Source organism: Saccostrea cucullata, unplaced genomic scaffold, assembly GCF_032062105.1.
Source record: "Saccostrea cucullata isolate Sc308-1 unplaced genomic scaffold, CSIRO_AGI_Scuc_v1 ctg834, whole genome shotgun sequence".
Taxonomy (NCBI): Eukaryota; Metazoa; Mollusca; class Bivalvia; order Ostreida; family Ostreidae; genus Saccostrea; species Saccostrea cuccullata.
Window position 1 is genome coordinate 16830 of NW_026925114.1, and position 20359 is coordinate 37188.

The 20359-nt window shown below is 33.1% G+C and overlaps 1 protein-coding gene across 1 annotated transcript; it reads left to right on the forward strand.

Annotated features, from left to right (window-relative positions):
- The first annotated feature begins 16922 nt into the window (after positions 1 to 16922).
- On the forward strand, positions 16923 to 18206 carry LOC134268085 (uncharacterized). The gene has a single exon (XM_062750288.1). The coding sequence runs from the start codon at positions 16923 to 16925 to the stop codon at positions 18204 to 18206; it is 1284 nt and encodes a 427-aa protein (XP_062606272.1).
- The last annotated feature ends 2153 nt before the right edge of the window (positions 18207 to 20359 follow it).

Genomic DNA, 20359 nt, shown 5'->3' on the forward strand with positions numbered 1-20359 from the left:
AAAGTTTCAGTTGGCCTTCATCTTCCATAGTCAGTAAAGCTTATAAATATGAAACAGTTGTGGCACATTCGGTGGTGACTTTAATTTAGAGTTCGCTGGGATCTATTGAGTCGGCATATGATCCAAAGTAACCATTGTTACTTGATCATACGTCATCAGTGCATCTAAATGTTGAGTTGAACCCCACAGCAAACATTTCTTCTTGTCATTTTTAAAAGTTTTTAAAAAATATATATATTCTGAATCTTCTTCATAGAAATATTAAAACATTTCGGCCAATAAAGGAGTACAATTAGTGCCGATCGGAATTCGAAATTTGGAAGGAAACGGTCTCCGAAGACTGCAAAAAACAGTGTCGATAAGAAACTCCAGCTTCCTTTTAATATCAACTTCAGGAAACGTTTAGGTAGAATCAGAATGATTTTTAACAAAGTGATATATGTTGATTACCTATCACAAGATACGACAATTTCTTAGTTCCATTTTTATTGTCTTTAGTTGTCTATGATGTAAAAATGCTCGAGAGTGCTAGCAATTATTTCAGCAGGAGTTTCGCATATTTGTTTTATTCTTTCATTCTAAAATGTTGACAAATTTTCCTGAATTTATCTCTGTTAATGTTCTTTATAGAGTTAAAGTAGATGTCTCAAAAATTTCCGAACAGCCCCCGTACATTAAAATCTAGAACTGCATATTGAATCGAACACGCAAGCAATCTTTATTCACCTAAGTGAGTCTAAAAAAAGGTCAAAATAATAACCAGATAACGATAGGAAAAAAGACAAGCAGTACATATCTGTAAAAATTACCTGTCACTTTAGCTGACACCAAAATACAGGGTACCTACACGGCATTTTCTGACTTTTTATGCGCCCGGATCGATAGATCGATAGATCCGGGTCGTATATGGTTTTTGTCCTGTCTGTCTGTCTGTTTGTCTGCAAACTTTAACCTTCGTCATATCTTTTGAACCATGAAAGATAGAGACTTCGTATTTGGTATGCATACTCTACTAATTAAGTTCTTTCCAATAATACCAATGTCAATGTTCTTCTGACCTTGACTGTGACCTATATGCTAAAAATAGCTTTTTAATCTTCAAAGTTTAACTTTCACCATAACTTTTCAATTACGAAAGATAGAGACTTCATATTTGGTATGTACTTCACTCATAGAGCTTTTTCAAATGACACCAAGGTCAATGACCTTGTGACCTTGTTGTGACTTATATGCTAAAAATAGCTTTTTAAACTTTCACCATAACTTTTTGAACCATAGGAGATAAAGACTTCATGTTTGGTATGAATATTCCATTAATTAAACTCTTTCAATGACACCAAGGTCAATGACCTTGTGACCTTGATTGTAACCTATATGCTAAAAATAACTTTTTTGAACACTAATCATAACTTTGAAATCATGAAAGATAGAGACTTCGTATGTGATATGCATATCCACTAATCAAGTTCTTTCAAATGATACCAAGGTCAATGACCTTGTGACCTTGACTGTGACCTATATGCTAAAATAGTTTTTTCCAACCTTTGCTGCTGCCGGGCGCATACTGTTTCACAAACACATCTTGTTTCCATCTACAAACAGGGCTACCCTCAAATCAACGTGTTTTCAATGTGTTTATAAACATCCTATGCCCTGAAAAAAATGTTCCTGTCAAAACCTTTATTTATTTACAAAGTACATAAAATTCACTAGGCACAGCTAGGTACCAAATTTGTAAATATTGCTTGGAGGAAAATAGAAAAACATCTCAAAAGAAAGGAAATTCAATTTCATATGTATAGAACTATATTTGACTAAGTTCGTTTTGATATGTCAATTACCTGATTACCGGTGTGATACCTTTATTGTCATGGAATCGGCGTTGAATGGCGACCCGTGTTCGTGCTGGTTATCTTGCATTACCTTTGTTTGCGTTTTATTGCAGTAACGAATATTTTTGTGTTTGCATACTGCACTGACCTGTATAACTGTTGTAATTGTCTTTAGTGAAAAGGATTAACGTACATGTATAAAGTATGCGTGCTCTGATAAGGATATTCACAAATAACACTTTTTTAGGAAGACACCACAGTTACATTGAATAATCATAACTGCCCAGTATATGTTTAAAATACTGCATCTCACTGATTTAGGATAAATCTGTGTTTTGCAATGAAAAAATCGAAGCTAGTGGACATAAGTTGCTTTAAAAAGTTTTTTATTTTGCTTTGTTATGTTGAGTAGATGAAATTAAATAAACGCTTGATACCATGATATTTCTTAGACCAACAATTTTCAGAAATGTGTTCATATAAACCAAAACCAAAAAACATTAATTGCTGGAATTGTAAACAGGTTTAGAGACGTAAATTCCGCTTTTAAGGTGGATAGAAGTCAAAAATGATCTTTTCTTCTGCAAATTAGACAAACATATTTCAATGCAGGTTGAAAGTTATTACAATAATTAATTTGGGAACATGAGAGAATTGAGATCCAGTTTTTTCTGAATATTTTTGCAATCACTGATTGCTATGATAATATTTTTCACACTCATCCCTTTCAATCCTTTTGTATCAAAAAACTCTTATCTTTTAAAAGTTAAAAGTATTGATTTAAAAGCAGTTGCATATTGATTTTTTTTTTCATATGCAGTTTCGTATATATACGACAGGTGATCTTGCCAGTGACAAAAATATCAAAATAACGAAAATAGCTTTTATAATTCAATATAGTTTTATATATTTATTAAGACTTTCCTACTTCCCTTATACTTTTTCTACTACATTTAGAATACGTTCAATAATCAAAATACATTTTTAAAAATTATTATTAATTAAATCCTCAAAGGTTTATTGTTAATGTTTAAAATGCTGTTCCGTACTTCTAAATCAAACATGGATTCCCAAGGAGATGAACATGGCGCCCAATTTTCACAAGGAGATGAAACCAATGATTCCGATGAGTATCGTGGTGGGAGTAGCAGAGACGAAACACAGGAGGTCTTAAAAATCTGCAGGAGAGAACGAAAGAAACGTGCCAGTGAAGCGTCTTCATGTTCAAAATTTGTTGTTCCATTGTTAGTTATAGTCCTTGCAGTAGGCATAGGATTGTACGGTTATTTGAACATTTCGAGAACCGATACCATAAACCATCCATTGAATGTTCCACAAGTTAATTCGAAATTGACAACGTCCGCAGAAACAAAGTCTGAATATTTTTGGGGCTCATATCGAGCAAATCTTTATTTTGGATTAAAAACACGTTCGCCTCGGTCTCCGGTCGTAGGCCTGATGTGGATGAAACAATTTCTAGATCCAAGAAAGCAGGGGTCTTATAAATTACGTCACTGGTGCAAGGAAGATGATGAGTTGGTAAAATATGGATGGCTGAGACATGACGGTTCTGGTTTTGGCATTCATGAGGTGGAGGAAGAAGAATTTATATTCAACACAACTTTTGTGAAACGTCAGGGTGGACATCATGGAGGAGAGTGGTCTGCAAGAATAACAGCTCTTTCAACGGTAACCATATATAGAATGATCTTCGATAAAATAATTCAATGATTTCCTTGGTGTTCAAAACAATTTGTAATTTCTTGAACGGTTTATGCATTTTACAAAACATTTGGAATATTAATTAGATTTATAGTTCAACTTACTGAAAGCTAAAGTTAGTTTTTCTGATCACATTTTGTCTGTAGTCTGTCTGCTTGTCTGGTTCTTTGTCTGCATGTCCGTCTGTAAACTTTTTACATTTTCGACATCTTTTCAAGAACCACTGGACCAATGTCAACCAAACTGTGAAGTTCAAGTTCTTGTCAAAAAAGGATTATGCCCTCTTTAATGATTTTTTTTTTAAATGAAAATTTAATTACATCTTTTTAAACAATCGTCTTAAGAACCAAAGCGTTGTTTGAGTAAACACGAAGGCCAATTGAAGTAATACCGTAAATCTGGAAATTTTTACGTCGATTTTATTTAGCGAATCAGTGTCAAAATGCTGTTGATTAATTTTTACGTTTCAAAATTTTGCGAATGACCACTGCTTTCTTTACCTTTTCTAATTGTTGAATTATTTTGAAGAAAAATTTTTTTGCAAATGCAATGAACTCGCAAATTTGCTAAGAATTTATCTACAGCAAAATTTCCAGATATACGGTATATATGGAGACAACGAACAGCTTTCAAGCTCAAAAGTCCATTCAAAGAATACGATCCAGTAGCAGAGCAAACACGGACCTACAGAACATCAGAGTTGAGATCAGGTGCCATGGAGGAGTGAGCATTCACTGCCTACCACTCATAACCGCCGCCTGCTCCATGGCATGATCGGAATATTACGGAAATTCCGTTGACAATTCATTGTGTTTTGTTTGTATGTTATTTAACGTCCCTCTCTAGAATTTCACTCATATGGAGACGCCACCGCTTGCAGCTGGGAAAGCTGCAAATTTTGTCCTATACTCGGCACTTCCGGCCAACGAGCAGTGAGGGATCTTATTCGTGCCAGTGCCTAGTACGCTCTGACCACTGCGCCACACGGGCGACCAATCCAGTGTGTAAATAACTGTCTGGTATGAAAAAAAATCAATCAGCCTTTGACTTAATGATAAATGATAAACATAATGTTACAATGTCATTATGGTGCTGGGGTCAGATCGTGCAATATTTTGACTAGGATATGCAATACTCTATATTTGAGTACCCTTTTTCTGATCCTATTTTGTTAACTGTGTGGTTTTTTTCGTCATTTACTTTAATAAATGACATATTTCACTTCTACATGATGTTATTTGTTTTTGTCTGCTTTTAACAAAAAAAAAAAAAAAAAAAAAATAAGCTTAGTTGTTTGGCAGAAGAGGTAAGGAACATAAAAAACTGTGTTCCCCTATTGTGGCCACACCTTAACCCTGGTGTTCAAGAATCGAACAAACTTTGTATGTAAACTATTGGACTTTTTACGAGAAGCGCTGACTTTTACAGTTGACGAACTACTCTCACACTAAGACAGTGTACGGAAGCTCTTTTACGATATAATTATATAGCTCAATATTTAATTCAACGAAAGAAGCAGGCTATTTTAGAGCCAGGTAAGTTGTCCTTGAAGAAAACGACAACTATCCTACCCTCAAATCCAGGAATTTACATATAATTGCCCTTTACACCATTATTATAACCACTAGAAAGATTTTTTTATCTATTATCAATTCTGTACCTCCGTAGATAATGCAGGTTTAAATGTTCAAGTAAACACTCAACTGTAAAAGTTAGACTGGCTTGCCTGTCTGATCCTCGATATACAGATGTTTCGAAAGAATGACACAGGAACTGCCAGTCTACTTTAAATGTCAGTGCTTCTCGTAAAAGTCCATTCAAGCATTCTTCCCTATAAATACATGTATGACCAAATGGCTTTTCTGTCCCTATAATGATTTAAAATATTTTTCTAATTTTTTAAAATTTCTATTACTATTTAAAAGAAATTGATCACCCATTGGGTTTTCAACTTATCCCGAGTGAAATGATTTGTACAAACTTGATTCTACGCTACCTGAAATGCTTCCATTTAAATATGACCAATCATGGTTTTGCTGTTGTTAAGAAAAAATTGTTAAAGATTCTTATCTATGTATATTAAGGGATTTCATAAATATTCAATGTTACAATATTCTACTTTTTTCTAAATGTAACTTGGAATGCTTTCATAACAAATTGTTTATTGTCATTATTGGACTTTTGAGTTCGAATACCGATCTCAACATATCTAAATTAAAGACACCCCTTCCCAGGCACAAGAACTGAACAAATATCATAACTATAACCATCTTTCTTCCTTTACCTTAATAATTTATCCAATTTCTGAATACACTTTAAGTAAGTCTTTTGTCTTGGTTAACATATTGTACAGATTTACTGAACTCAGCTATACACAAATTATTTTTCTTCGTTTTCCATTTCATAATGTGCAATCTTAGATTTTTAATACATGGTTAAACACTTTTGCAGAAGATTCCAATGGATAAATCTTGAACTATATTTGATATAATTTCTAAAATACCACATTTTACTCCCAATATATTGATTGATTGATTGATTAATTGATTTCACTCATATGGGGACGCCACTACTTGCCGGTGGAGAGCTGCAAATTTTGTCATTTATTCTGTACTTAGGGCCATTGAGCAGGGAGGGATCTTAATCATGTCAGCACCTACTGCATCACGGGATCGACCACGGTCTCATCCGAAGGACCGATCTCCACACCCCACAGTGGGATTCGAACCTGCGACGTAAGGATCAATTCTTTACTTCGCGACTTTAGAGCAGACTCTCTAACCACTGTACTCCTAATATACAATTAGAAAATTAATATCATCCTTTGAAGACATAAATCGTACATCAAGAACATTACTTATTATCTTTGTGAGAATTAACATTCTACAATGAAAGAAAATATATGAATAACATGTATAGCTTAACAATGTAATTTACAATGTTGATTTTCTTCAAATATTGTTCTTATTAGCACAGTGTGAACTCGAATAAATAGAATCAGAATACAACTATTTGATTCCCAAAATAATTTCCCTCAATTATTGAATGCATGTCTAATTTATAAGCTCTGGAAAAAACACAAAGCACAGAAAATTAGTTCTCTATATTGCTTTCTAGACTAACCAGATATCATCTTGTCATGAAAACTGCAGAAGTTGCCCCTCTGCTTCTTAATTAATGCAACCCATATTTTTCTTTTTCTAAATCAATTGTATACGAACCTGTATAAAACTAACCTAAAAATTCTTGTCCTTTTAAATAACTTTAAATCGATTTGTTACACGTACTCGGGAACGAAATATAAATCATGCTAGTGACATATTTTAATCCCACTTAAAACGTATTCTAAGCCTGACAAGTCGTGTTTGTTCACAGTAAAATTGTCATGGATATCAAATTATTACATTGCATAAATTTTACACAGAGTTTGTTTTAAAAAATCTTTTGAGCATTAAACTTGAAAACCACGTGTTTCTTTTTTTTTTAATTTTCTTATGTGTTTGTCTGAATGCCGTTATCTGATTGGTGAGAGGGACTAGCATCTTGTTTAACAGGTTTGGACGATTTCCAAATATGGAAGTCAAGAACAATAACTGAAAGTTGCTATAAATGTTCATCAAGTACACGTAAATATTTTTCTATCCAATCAGACAGCAGTATTTTTACACACCCTAAAACATATTACAAAAGAACAAAAAGAGAACACGCTTTTGTTTTTTTTCTTAAAAAAGATTTTTTAATCATTATATAAGTTGTATTTTAGAAGAACTTGGCTTTAATTCTACAAGTGGTAATCCTACTTATACTCATACATGTACTTCCCTTTCTAAGGAAGAAATCAAGTGTCCGTTTTAAATATTTTTGATATTCCACAGAGCCAAAAGGAATTTGAACTACCCTATATATGTATTGGATTCTGAAACTTCATAAAAATTCTTACAAAGATACATTACGGGTTCCAACCAAACTTCTTTCATTACTCCTCACTAAGATATTGACAGTAATGAAGGAAAAACTTCAGCAGTACTGTGCAACAAGATATTCAAGAGGTGGTGTGAATCAGATGTGGATACTCAAAAATTCCAAAGAACTTTTGGACGATTTGAAATCACAAGATTTTACCAAAATCAACAGCTTAAAAACTTACGACTTATCAACTTCATATACAACCATTCCCCACAAAGAAATAAAGTCCAGGCTTTTTGATGTCATTGACAGCTGCTTTTTCAATAAAAATGGAACTCGTAAATTTACTCACCTGGTCACTGGTCATTTGCAAAATTATTTTGTTAAAACAGATTCTGATTGCACACACAAGTACTCTGAAGTTGACATCAAAGAGATGCTTGAGTTTCTGATTGACAATATTTATGTGGTTTTTGGAGACCAGGTATTCTAGCAATCTATTGGAATTCCCATGGGTACCAATTGTGCTCAGTTATTAGCAGACCTATTTTTATATTTATATGAAGCAGAATTTGTGCAAAATGTTATGCGTGAAAAGAAGAAAACACTTGCCGTGGCCTTCAACTCGACATTTAGATATATCGACGACGTTTTTTCAATTAACAATGGTAAAATATTTCCATTCCTACGTAGACACGATATATCCTGGTGAGCTTGAGATAAAAGACACAAAAGAGTCTGACACATCTGTTTCATACTTGGATATTTTACTTGAAAAAGACGTTAATGGTAATCTAACAAAAGCTATATGATAAACGTGATGACTTTAACTTTTCTATCGTAAACTTCCCTTACTTATGCAGCAATATACCTTCATCACGTGCATACGGAGTGTATATATCACAGTTGATTCGATACGCAAGAGCTTGCGCTACGTATGAACAATTTCTAAAACGAGGTAAATTATTGACAAGCAAGTCGATGAAACAAGAATTTCAGCCGTCTCGTTTAAAGTCATCATTTTGTAAGTTCTATGGTCGATACAATGACCTTGTCGGCAAATACAATTTATCATTGAGTCAAATGCTGACTGACATTTTCATACTTATTGTTAGTCCATTATTTGTACACTGAATTGACGACGGACTTTTCCGTTATTTCCTGATCATGACAAGGAGCACATGGCGGGTGTGACCAGTCAGCAGCGGATGCTCTCTCCTCCATGGCACCTGATACAACCTCTGATGTTTCGGAGGTCCGTGTTTGCTTTGCTCTTATTTTGTAATGTTTTATGGACTTTGAGATTGAATACTGTTCGTCATCTCCATATCCTTCTTAAACAAAATATCTTTAGAAGTAAAATGACAACTTTGGAAGAATAAGGTATTTACCGTGAACAAACTTGATATTTTTATCTTGAAAAAATTAAATAAATGCATGTAACAATGCGATTGTTTACGGAGGGATAGATCAGACAGTCAATTAAGTTATTATCAATTAAAATTATAACATTTGCATAAAATACTCTATGTCGTAACAATAATGTCCGATTTTAATCCATATCGTGTAGCTTTCATGAGTATAGTCAAATGCATATATGTGTTCATCAATACACTACATGTAGTTATAATTATATATCACGGGTTTTATGAGCGCTGAATACAATGTTATAAACACTATAAATGGACACAGAAAACGTGTTAAACGTCGAGAAAAGTGAATGGAGATTAATGCATTTTCACTATACCTTAATATGCGTACCAGAACCTGGACGATTTTGTAATAAACACTCAAGAAATATTAAAATAATAAAAATATTCCCATCCGAAAACATTTGCATACCAGGATTTATAAACTGAAAATCTGCATATATATATCAAATTTCTTAAAACATTAAACTTTTGGATACCTACCTCGTATTGACAGATTATTAATCCCACTTCAAATTTATTCTAACCTTTCAGGTCGTGTTTGTTCACGGTAGAATTGTCACTTATGCTGTTTCATTCCTAAATATGCATAAAGTTTACAGAAAGGTTGTTCTAAAAAAATTTATTGAGTAGAAAAGTTTAAAATCACGTGTTTTATTTATTTCATTATGAGTTTGTCTAAATGCCGTTTTCTGATTGCTCAGAAGGATAAGCACCTTGTTTATTCTTTGTATTTATAGCAATTCATGGTTATCGTTCTTGACCCTCATATTTGGAAAAAGTCCAGACCTGTTGAAATTCTGTGTATTTATAGCAATTTACGGTTATCGCTCTTGACTTCCTTATTTGGAAATCGCCCAGACCTGTTGAACTTCTGACAAAAAATGTAGAATTCTTGAATTCTACATACATGTACTCTATAACAAAAGAATTATCTGCTCTATTTGTATTTGCTATTCTTGACCAAAAGGGAAACGACTTCCATTTAGGTACAATCAAGCCACCTCTTGCCTTACATGCTATCAAGTGATCTATTATTCAATTTATCGAAATTTGCGCAACAATCCAGAAATTGTCAAGCTTCCAAACTAAGCAGCAATTCCAGCAGAAATATTGTTCACAAATTTCGATAATTTTTTTACTTGAATCTGCGAACAAACCGCTGGTAAACCGACCCTACTTTTTTCAATAAATTGAAAAAAGTTCATATCAACACTCCTGTCATCTGCTTTATACACTTTCCTTGATTTGTATCCGACAAACATGTATTCTAAGATAAGATAAGCTTTATTGAAAGTCAATATGGTAGTTAAAAGTTAACACAAGCTCTAATGAGCTTTTGACTGACATTGTGAAATTATAATTGTAAAACAATGAAAACATTCAGCACTATATAAACATAGAAACTACTTGTAACATTACAGCACACAGTCTCATTTAGAGGACATATCAGTTAAAGATGAATATAACAGACACACATGTACAGACACACACAAAATATACAATAGATGCATACGGAATGTTGCAGATAGAGATACATATATAAGACACACCTTTACGGACACGCAAGCAGTACATCACAGAAACATAAAAAAAGAAAGAAAGAGAAAAAATAAAATAAAAAGAAACACATGTACAGGCACCCTAACAGAAAATGACATAACTTACCTAGTATAGCAGGATGTACACCCACAGTCCTTACCGTTCCAATCATAGATTTAAACTGTAACAAGAGGCCCAGGGGCTACATCGCTCACTTGAGCAATTGGCTAGGAAAAAGCACATATCAGAACTGAAAGTTTACTGAGGTTGGGGGGGGGGGCTTGAATTTTACGCCCCCAGGGGGTCATGATTTGAACAAACTAGAATCTACACTACCCGAGGATGATTCCCTATGAATATCACTAAGCATGGCTTTGAAGTACTTGAAAAGAATTTTAGATTTTAAAAGGTTTCCCTATATAATCCTATGTAAAACTTTTTTCGGCCACTTGGCCCCACCCTACCCAAGGGGGTCATAATTTGAACAAAATTGAATCTACATTACCTGAGGATGATTCCATATGAGTTTCATCTTTCCTGGCCTAGTGGTTCTTGAGAAGATTTTTTAAGATTTTCCCTATATATGCCTATGTAAAACTTTGATCGGGCAAATTGGCCCCACCCTACCCCCAGGAGTCATGATTTGAACATATTTGTATCTACACTACCTGAGGATGAATCCACATGAGTTTCATCTTTCCTGTCTCAATAGTTCTTGAGAAGAAATTTTTTAAAGATTTTCCCTATATATTCCTTTGTAAAACTTTGATCGGCCATTTTGGCCCCACCCTACCCCCGGGGGTCATGATTTGAACAAACTTGAATCTACGCTACCTGAGGATGATTCCACATGAGTTTCATCTTTCCTGGCCCAGTGGTTCTTGAGAAGAAGATTTTTAAAGATTTTTCCAATATATTCCTATGTAAAACTTTGATCGGCCATTTTGGCCCCACCCTACCCCCAGGGGTCATGATATGAACAAACTTGAATCTACACTACCTGAGGATGATTTCACATGAGTTTCATCTTTCCTGGCCCAGTGGTTCTGGAGAAGAAGATTTTTAAAAAATGCCATTAATTTTTCTCTCATTCATAATTATCTCCCCTTGGAAAAGAGCGTGGCCCTTCATTTGAAAAAACTTGAATCCCCTTTACCCAAGGATAGCAGGTTTGGTTGAAATTGGCCCAGTGGTTCTTGAGAAGAAGATGAAAATGTGAAAAGTTTACAACGACAACAACGACGACGACGACAACAACGACAGACAACGGACAAATTTTGATCAGAAAAGCTCACTTGAGCCTTCGGCTCAAGTGAACTAAAAATTCAGTGTGACATTTAAAATGTTCAGGTAAGAAGTTCCATAAAATAGTGCTGCATATCTAAAAGACATTTTGCCATAAGAAGTTCTTACTTTGGGTATTTGTAGACTATTTGAATATCTAAAATTGTATGTCACTTTTTAAAAACTGACAGACATCTAGGAGAAAGGTCATGAAAAATCTTAAAACATTCCAGAGCCATGCTGAGCATTTTTCTAATCTCTAATGACGGTAATTTTGCCTTATGTCGTAATGACTCATAGCTTCTTTCCAAATCTTCATAAATAAAACATAAGGCTCTTTTTTTCAATTTTCCTGGTATTTTTCTTTGAACAGAAGTGCCAGACAAGTAAACAAAAAATAAAATTTGACAAAATAAAACTATAAAATATAGTACTTTTGTTTGCCCGAGTTAATACTGAACTAATGCGTTTTAAAATGTTTAATTGTTTGGCAGCTTTTTTTTTTACAGATATTACTAATATGGACATTAAATTTTAGCATAAAATCAATATCAATTCTAATAATTGACAGTCTCTTTACACAAATCAAATTTCTGCACCATCAATTTTAAATGTAGGATTCTTATCAAAAGTTTTCTTACCCACTTGCAGGCAGTCGCCTGAAATTTAGTTGGATCGGCCTGCACACAGTTTTCTTTAAACCATTTAAATAATACAGAAATTTCATTTTAATAAAAGTATTTATAAGAGTGTCGAAATCCTTGTGCCAGTATGCTACGGTATTATTGTCTGCATAATTAAATAAAGACCCATTCTTACTGAAATAAAATATGTCATTGATAAAAACATTGAAGAGTAGTGGACCAAGAATAGAACCTTGTGGTACTCCCTTTTTAATACCAAACCAACACTGACAACTCCCTGAAGTTTCATTTGCTGCAAGCGCTCAGACAAATAGCTTCCTAGAATAGAAACAGAATTTGGAGATAAACCATAAGCAGAGAGTTTAGTTAATAATATGTCATGTGGCAAACAATCAAAAGCATTAGAGGGGTCCATTAAAATGGCAGCTACATGTAAGTTTTGATCTAAAGCCATTTTCCAGTCTTCTAGGAGTCGCAGTAGTGCAGTTTGGCGTCCATGGCCTTTTCTAAATGCACAAAGAGTATTATTAAAAATACCATCAAATAGTCAGAAAGTTTTACGCATAAAACCTTTTCAAAAAACTTTGACACGGTTGGTAAAATACTAGCAGGTCTATAATTACTTTTTAACAGAGGGTCTTTTTTGTACAATGGAATGACCTGAGCTTGTTTTAGCCTATCAGGAAAAGTTTCCTTTTGTATGGATTGGATAACAAGAATAGAAATATGTTTTCTCAGAACAGGTGCTCCAAATTTCAAAAGTTTAGCAGATATTGTATCTACACGAGTAGATTTCTTAACATTAAGTTTGTTTATTAGCTTAGTCACTTCGTCGTCATCAGTTTTCTTGATATCAAATGTCAGTAAATACAATATTTTTCCTGATAGCTTTCAGACTACAATGATCTTTTTCATTTAAAATTACATCTTTTTCTATTTTACTTGCCACATTAGCATACAATTCATTAAAAGTGTTGCATGTTTCTTTTGGGTCATTTAAAATCTTGTCATTTTCACATAAAATGATTGTATTTTCTGCAGACTTTGATTTTTTCGATAAAAATTGTTTAATAGTTTTCAAAAAATCTGAACGATTTTGTCCCCCTACACATCTTTCTTGAAAATGGTTTCTTATCGATACCCTTTTTAGTTTTGGAAGATAATTCCTTTGTTTCCTGAATTCTTCTCAATTCTCATCTGTCTTACACTTGTCAAACTTGTTTTTCAGCATTTGCTTTCTAGAAATAGCCCTCCTTAATTCATAATTCATGTATGGTACACTATTTTTATGTTTACGCCTTTTATTCTAAGGTGCATGTTTGTCTGCAACATTTACAAAAGCTTTTTCAAAATTTTGATAATGTACATTTCATCTGAGGCGTCATTTGCCACTATGGGTGTTTCAATTTTTTGTAAGTCAGAAATATAAGATTGTACATCAAAAGTCTTAAAACTTAAAAAGTTAAAATGACAGAACTTTTAGAATTTGTGATGCTGGTTTTGATAAAAGTTTCAATAAAATTGTGACAATCGCTTACCCCAGTATTAAAATTCAGGGTATTTTTACATACTAATTGATCATATGTTAATATGACAACAACAAGGGATTGTTCACAACCCTTTTTTAAACATTTGATAGTGATTTGATAATATTACACAGATCCAAAATGTCACATATTTCAGTTAAAACTTGAATTCTCTTTGTTTATCATGTCAAAATCTAAATCTAAAGAAAATCATTATTTTTCATAAAAAGAAGTACTTTTTTTTAAGAATATTGCACATAGATATGTTAAAACAAAGTTCATTCAGAGATGGAGGTCTGTATACACACAACAAGATCAATTTAGTTTTATCTAGTGTCACTTCCATGGTGATGCATTCTAAATCTTGGTCCTCAAGGTATGTCTTTCTCCTAGCTGGAATATCTGATCGCATAAATACTGCAAGCCCTCCTCCATGCTTTGTTCTTTCACGCCGAAACAGTTTATAACCTTCGACTGCAAAAATAGCATCAAGGAAGGAAGAGTCTATTTTCGTTTCGCTTATAATGAGACAGTCTACTAATTATCAATTTATATGTCTTTAATTTCGTCAAATTTATATCTTAGACTGTTGATATATAAGTGACTCACCACAAAGTTATTTAGGTTTGCCTCCTTGCGTCTGCCAGAATTTGAAGAATAAAATGATATTTGTAGGCCTTGTCTGAGACTCTCTATGTATTGTTTTCATCATGGCGGGAAATAAACAAAGGAATCTTCGGGAGATAAAGTTTATTCAACAAGTAATCGTCCAAATAAATACCGTATATGAACCTGGACATGAATAAATCTTTCACACATGAAGTTGTAACTTCACTCGTGTTCAATTGCTCATCTGCTGGTGTTATTCTGACGAACATGGTCGTGATTGCCAGAACAATTGTCCACTGAACTGACCAGTCCTCCATATTTAAACCCATCCTTGTGATTTCCTACTTCCAACATTAATAATTATCGAAGCACTCTGATTACTGTACATGTATACAGGGTTATTTTCGCCCCGTCTTATTTCCGCCCTTTCACACTTGCAAACAATTTTGCCCCGTTTTAAATTCGCCCAGTCATAGTTTTGTTTAAGAAATTATACTGCATTGTTTTAATTCGCCCCGTTTTAAATTCGCCCAAATGGGAGTAGGGCGAAAGGGGCGAAAATTTCCCTGTATACAGTATCTGTATGCAGTTTTTCATATCTACATACACATTATACCTTTAAATCTTACATAATCTCTTTTTAAAATTATCTTTAGGTTGAATTTTTATGTGCTTCTTGCCACAATCTTTTTTGTACATTTTTTTTCACACAGTATTCTGTTCTTGCATGGTCAGTTGCATCTATAAAAGGTAGTTTTTCTTGCAAATCATATTTAGATTTTTTGATAAAAGATCGATACTTACAATTCATATTACAGAAGTCCAATTCTACGTTTGCTTCCTTGCTTAATTTTAAATTTTCTGAAACAGATAACTAAATATCTATCTGCCGTATCATATACATGTACCTACAAACAGAGGCAACATTTTCAGAAAATAACACGAGTTTTCCTGTAATTTTTGATAGATTTCTTGCTGATGTGAAAAAAGTACCTGTAATATGACCTGTTAAAACAATATCATTTGAATCGTCGTAAATCTAATAAACCCTCGCGCATCTTTAACATCAATCCAGGCCACACTTAAGATTTTCGTGGATTCAACCAAAACTGGTTTCATATAATGAAACATGTACACGTAAGCAATTTTCTAGTTAACAGAAATTCAAGATCTTAAGAGTATATTGAAAGAAAAAATATTATCACCTAAATCACTTTTAATTATCGTTAAAGTAAATTTATGAACAATTCAATCTGTGTAAATTCATACTAATACACCATTGATCTCAGAAGTTTAAAAAAACTTGCAAAATCCCTTGATTAAACCATAATTGTAAAGCTGAAATACAGCTTTATTATGTTATTTGAAATTGATTTATTAACCTTATCTTCTTGATCATATTTAAATGACTCGACGGATATTTCAATTATGATATTTTATAACCTGAGAAACAATCAACTCATGAAACAAGTAGACATAAATAGATGAGTAATTCATGTGCATACATTTTCAAGGAAAAAGGCTACATTTGTTTTAGACTAAAATTACACAAAATTGATAAATCTCTTCTAGGAGAATTGACAACTTAACATATTAAATTATGTAACACGGTTGTTTATAATTTAAAACATTTAATGATTTTATACACAAACATTGTGTATTTTTTACTGTTACAATACTACATTCATTGACGGTATCACGTGTACTTTGGTACGTCTGAAACAACGCCACTTGAAATTTTATTCGCAAGTAGATCGGGCCATATAAAAAATGAAATGATTTGAAGTTCAAAAACAGTAATGTCTACTTAAAGTAAGAAAACAATGTTTACACTTTTACAATTTGTTCTTTTTTCTCTAGTTGTTTTCTAAAGTATATCTTATTTTCTTCCAGAACCAAAAGAATGCCCCTATGGTATCATTTTTTACATATGCTGCGCTGGATAATCAAGTACAATTATCATATTTCAAAGAAGATGGTGAATCAGCAATTGTTGGTAAGAGTAAAGAACTCGGAGGCTTTCGTATTTTTTTCCGAACATCAACCGAGTCCCCAATAATAGTGCGTGATTTTTTTGAAGGTCATGCATCTGGATTGGATGTTTTAGATCGGGACCTTTTTAAACACTTTGTGCGTAAAACATTAGTTGGAAATAAGAAATACATTGCCCTTAAAGGGTTTCATAAAACGGATCGTGGTATAAATTTTGTTGTTCACCAAATAACAGCCCGATTACCACTTGAGTTTGATATAATTTTTCAATCAAATAGTTTTCGTTCAACAAATATTCTCCAAGGTGAAGTACTAACTCGAGAGATAGAAGAACGTTCTGGAGAATTTGACAAAAAGTTTTCTTCTGTTTTTGATTTGGAATCAAAAAGATACACGCTAAAAGCCATCAACTTTGCGAAAGCAACACTGAGTAATATGCTAGGGAGCATTAGCTACTTCTATGGTGCATCTCAAGTACAATCTGAAAAGAGCGAAGAGGTTTTGAAGTATTGGCAAGCTACACTTTATACCTCTATACCATCTAGATCAAAATTCCCAAGAGGATTTCTTTGGAATGTAGGGTTTGATCTTCATTTGATAACTCTTTGGGATGCAAAAATATCAGAAGATATCATTGCACATTGGTTAGACTTGATAAATGCAGAAGGATGGATACCCAGAGAACAGATACTTGGAGCGGAAGCAGAAGCTAAGGTTTCATCTCAGTTTGTCGTGCAAAGAAACAATATTGCAAATCCACCTTCTCTTTTTCTAGCCATTCAACATCTAATTAAAAATAGACAAAATGTAGAGGTTTTCTTAAAGAAAATTTTTCCAAGAATGGAAATATGGTTCAAATGGTTACAAGTCAGCCAAGCTGGAAAAATACCTACGTCTTTTTATTGGAGGGGAAGAAATAGTTCCGCAGAAATGGAATTGATTCCATACACCTTTGCTTCTGGATTAGATGATTACCCGCGTGCGTCCCATCCTGACGAAAATGAGCGGCACCTTGACCTTCGTTGTTGGATGGCGATGGCTTCGGGAGTATTAGTGAATATTGCAAAAAGGATTGGAGAGGACTCAAGCACATACGAGAAAATTAGTAAGGATCTTACCGCTAACAATTTGTTAGACAGTTTACATTGGGACTCTCGAAACGGAATTTTTAGTGATTATGGATTACATACTGATGACATAGAAATAGAGAGTGTCATCAGTATAGACCGCCGTGTTTATTCAGAGCCAGCATTTGGATATATTGGGATATTTGGATACGTTAGCTTATATCCTTTGATGCTAAAAATTCTTGATTCTGATTCTCCTCGATTGGAAAAAATGCTGTCAGACCTAAGAAAAGAAAATTTGTTATGGACAAAATATGGGATACGGTCATTATCTTTAAAGTCAGAATTTTACAACACACCAAATACAGTTACCGACCCTCCGCACTGGAGAGGAGGAATATGGATAAATATGAACTACCTAATTATCAGTGGACTTCACCACTACTCTCAAGTTCCTGGTCCTTATCAAAATCAAGCAAGTAATATTTATACAGAGCTAAGAAAAAATGTTGTTGAGAACATTTTCAAACAGTACTATGAAAGAGGTTATGTATTTGAACAATATGATGACATGACCGGAACGGGTAGGGGGAGCTTCCCCTTTACTGGATGGTCTGCTCTTGTTGTGAACATAATGGCAGAAAAATACTAAGATTTCTAAGAACATCAAGGTAGAGAATAGTAATAACTAATAACATAAAACATAAATAAAACGCAAATGAAAACCTTATTGTAAACTGCTCTTTTCAGTGAAAATGAAGAAAACCATGTTAAATGTGACGGATTTTTTTTTTATATCGTGCCAGATCAAAATATAAATCGTAACAAATAAAAATAGCTAGATTTGATAACAAATAGAAAATAATTAGATTTAATCTATGTTTTTAAATCCCTGCAATATATTAACAGTATACATGGTGTAAAAATCCTTAACTATTTCTTTTTTGGAGAACTGTAATTGCTGTGTCAGTTGAAGTTATTTGTATTTCTTTTCATCATTTGAACATGTTATTAGCTAAATATGTGAGTGTTTTAGTAGAAAAAGCAAAAAAAAAAAAAAAAAAAAAAAGGGGAATACGATTGAAAGGAATTTGTATATTCGTGCGAAGCATGTGTTACTTTTACTTTTTGTGTGTAAATTAGATTTGTTTTTATTCTATGAACAATCAGAACAACAAAAACTTCAATTTTCAGTATATCATTTTCTTTTCTAAAATCGTTGTTTAAATTTTGAAATATGATAAAATTGATGTGTGGATAATGAAACCTTACTTTTTAAAATGTGTCAGTACATGTGATTGAAAACAAATGCACTTGAATTGTAAATTTACATATTTATCAATATCTGATTTTTTTTTAAATTTTTGTTTTATGTCAGGTTTGTTGATACATTATTAATCTTATGAGAGTTAAGACGCGTATTTTACTTCTTTTTTTATTTGCTTTTATTCCGACAAGATATGTCATGGTGTTGACCAGGCTTCTTTTTCATATGTCGAACTACATGTATTAGCTCTGGTTTTTACATGATTATATTTAGTCACCAAGCGTCCATATAACATTAAAAATTGTCAATTGATGAATTTTAGGAAAAGGTTTGTTGCAGTTTAAATGAAGATCTATGGGGACTCATTTTTAATTCTATCGATATACATAATCAAACCGTGTCCGGATCATGATATCTTGCACACTATGAGACTAACTACTTTTGTAGTCGATGCAACCTGTCTCAAACATATAGGTCATTGTATCACATTTTGTAATTGGAATTTTATGGCTAAACATACTAGTAGTAAAACATGTTTGGGACATATCTTGCACAATGAGAAAACCTAGTAATATTAAACTTGGTAAACGGATGATTGTATAGCGAAAAGAAGATGATTAAAACTATGTTCTTACCATATTTTGCACTACAATCCGATGCTTAGAACAATGCATTTTTTTAATTGATCCATCTCTAGGTAATTGCAAGGTGAGATGTGTCGTACCTAAGAAGTAGACAACTGTAGACATTGTAAATGAAAATAACAGTGTAACTATGAGCTTGCAAGAAATGATATTTACAAGGTACTTCCGAAAGGATTTTATAGGCCAGTGTTTGCTCTGCTCCCGTGTTGTATTGCTTACCTTAATAGACTTTTTTGCTCGAATAAGTGTTTGATATCTCCTTAAATTTCATCCAGAGGTTCATTTTACTTTGAAATATTACAGCTGATTTTTTTTACATCATCAAACATTGTTTTAATCAAATCATTGATTTTAAATTCAGTATTTTTTGTGCTAACCATTTGCTTCCCCAAAGTTAAATTTAAATGTACATATATGATTGATCATAAAAATAGGGTTTATAAAAATGACACAAGCAATTATAATATACATTGTCGTATAGTTACTATGTATCTACCGCGTTTTTTTTCATATTTGGATTTTTAACTGTTTATAGAGGAATATATCTAACAAACAACCTATTAAAACTGTATCACAAACGAGCTGTTTTCAGCTTTTTACATCTTTAATGTATATGTAGTAGTGCTCCGAAATCACTTACATATGGTATTTATGCTCCAAATGTAGTCGATGCTTTGGATACATAAGGATTCCAAATATCTCTTTTAATTCAGCACTTAGTAAATTCTATGATCGTTTTAAGGGGGATGTACGAGCCATATTGGATCAAGTCTGGTGTAAAATAAGAAATACCAAGAATGCGCTTAATAGTCCACCAAACTAGCCCAAAGTTACTCAAAGTGCTAAAGCACTCATTACCTTCTGTTAGAGACCAAAATTAGGAAATAATGAAGT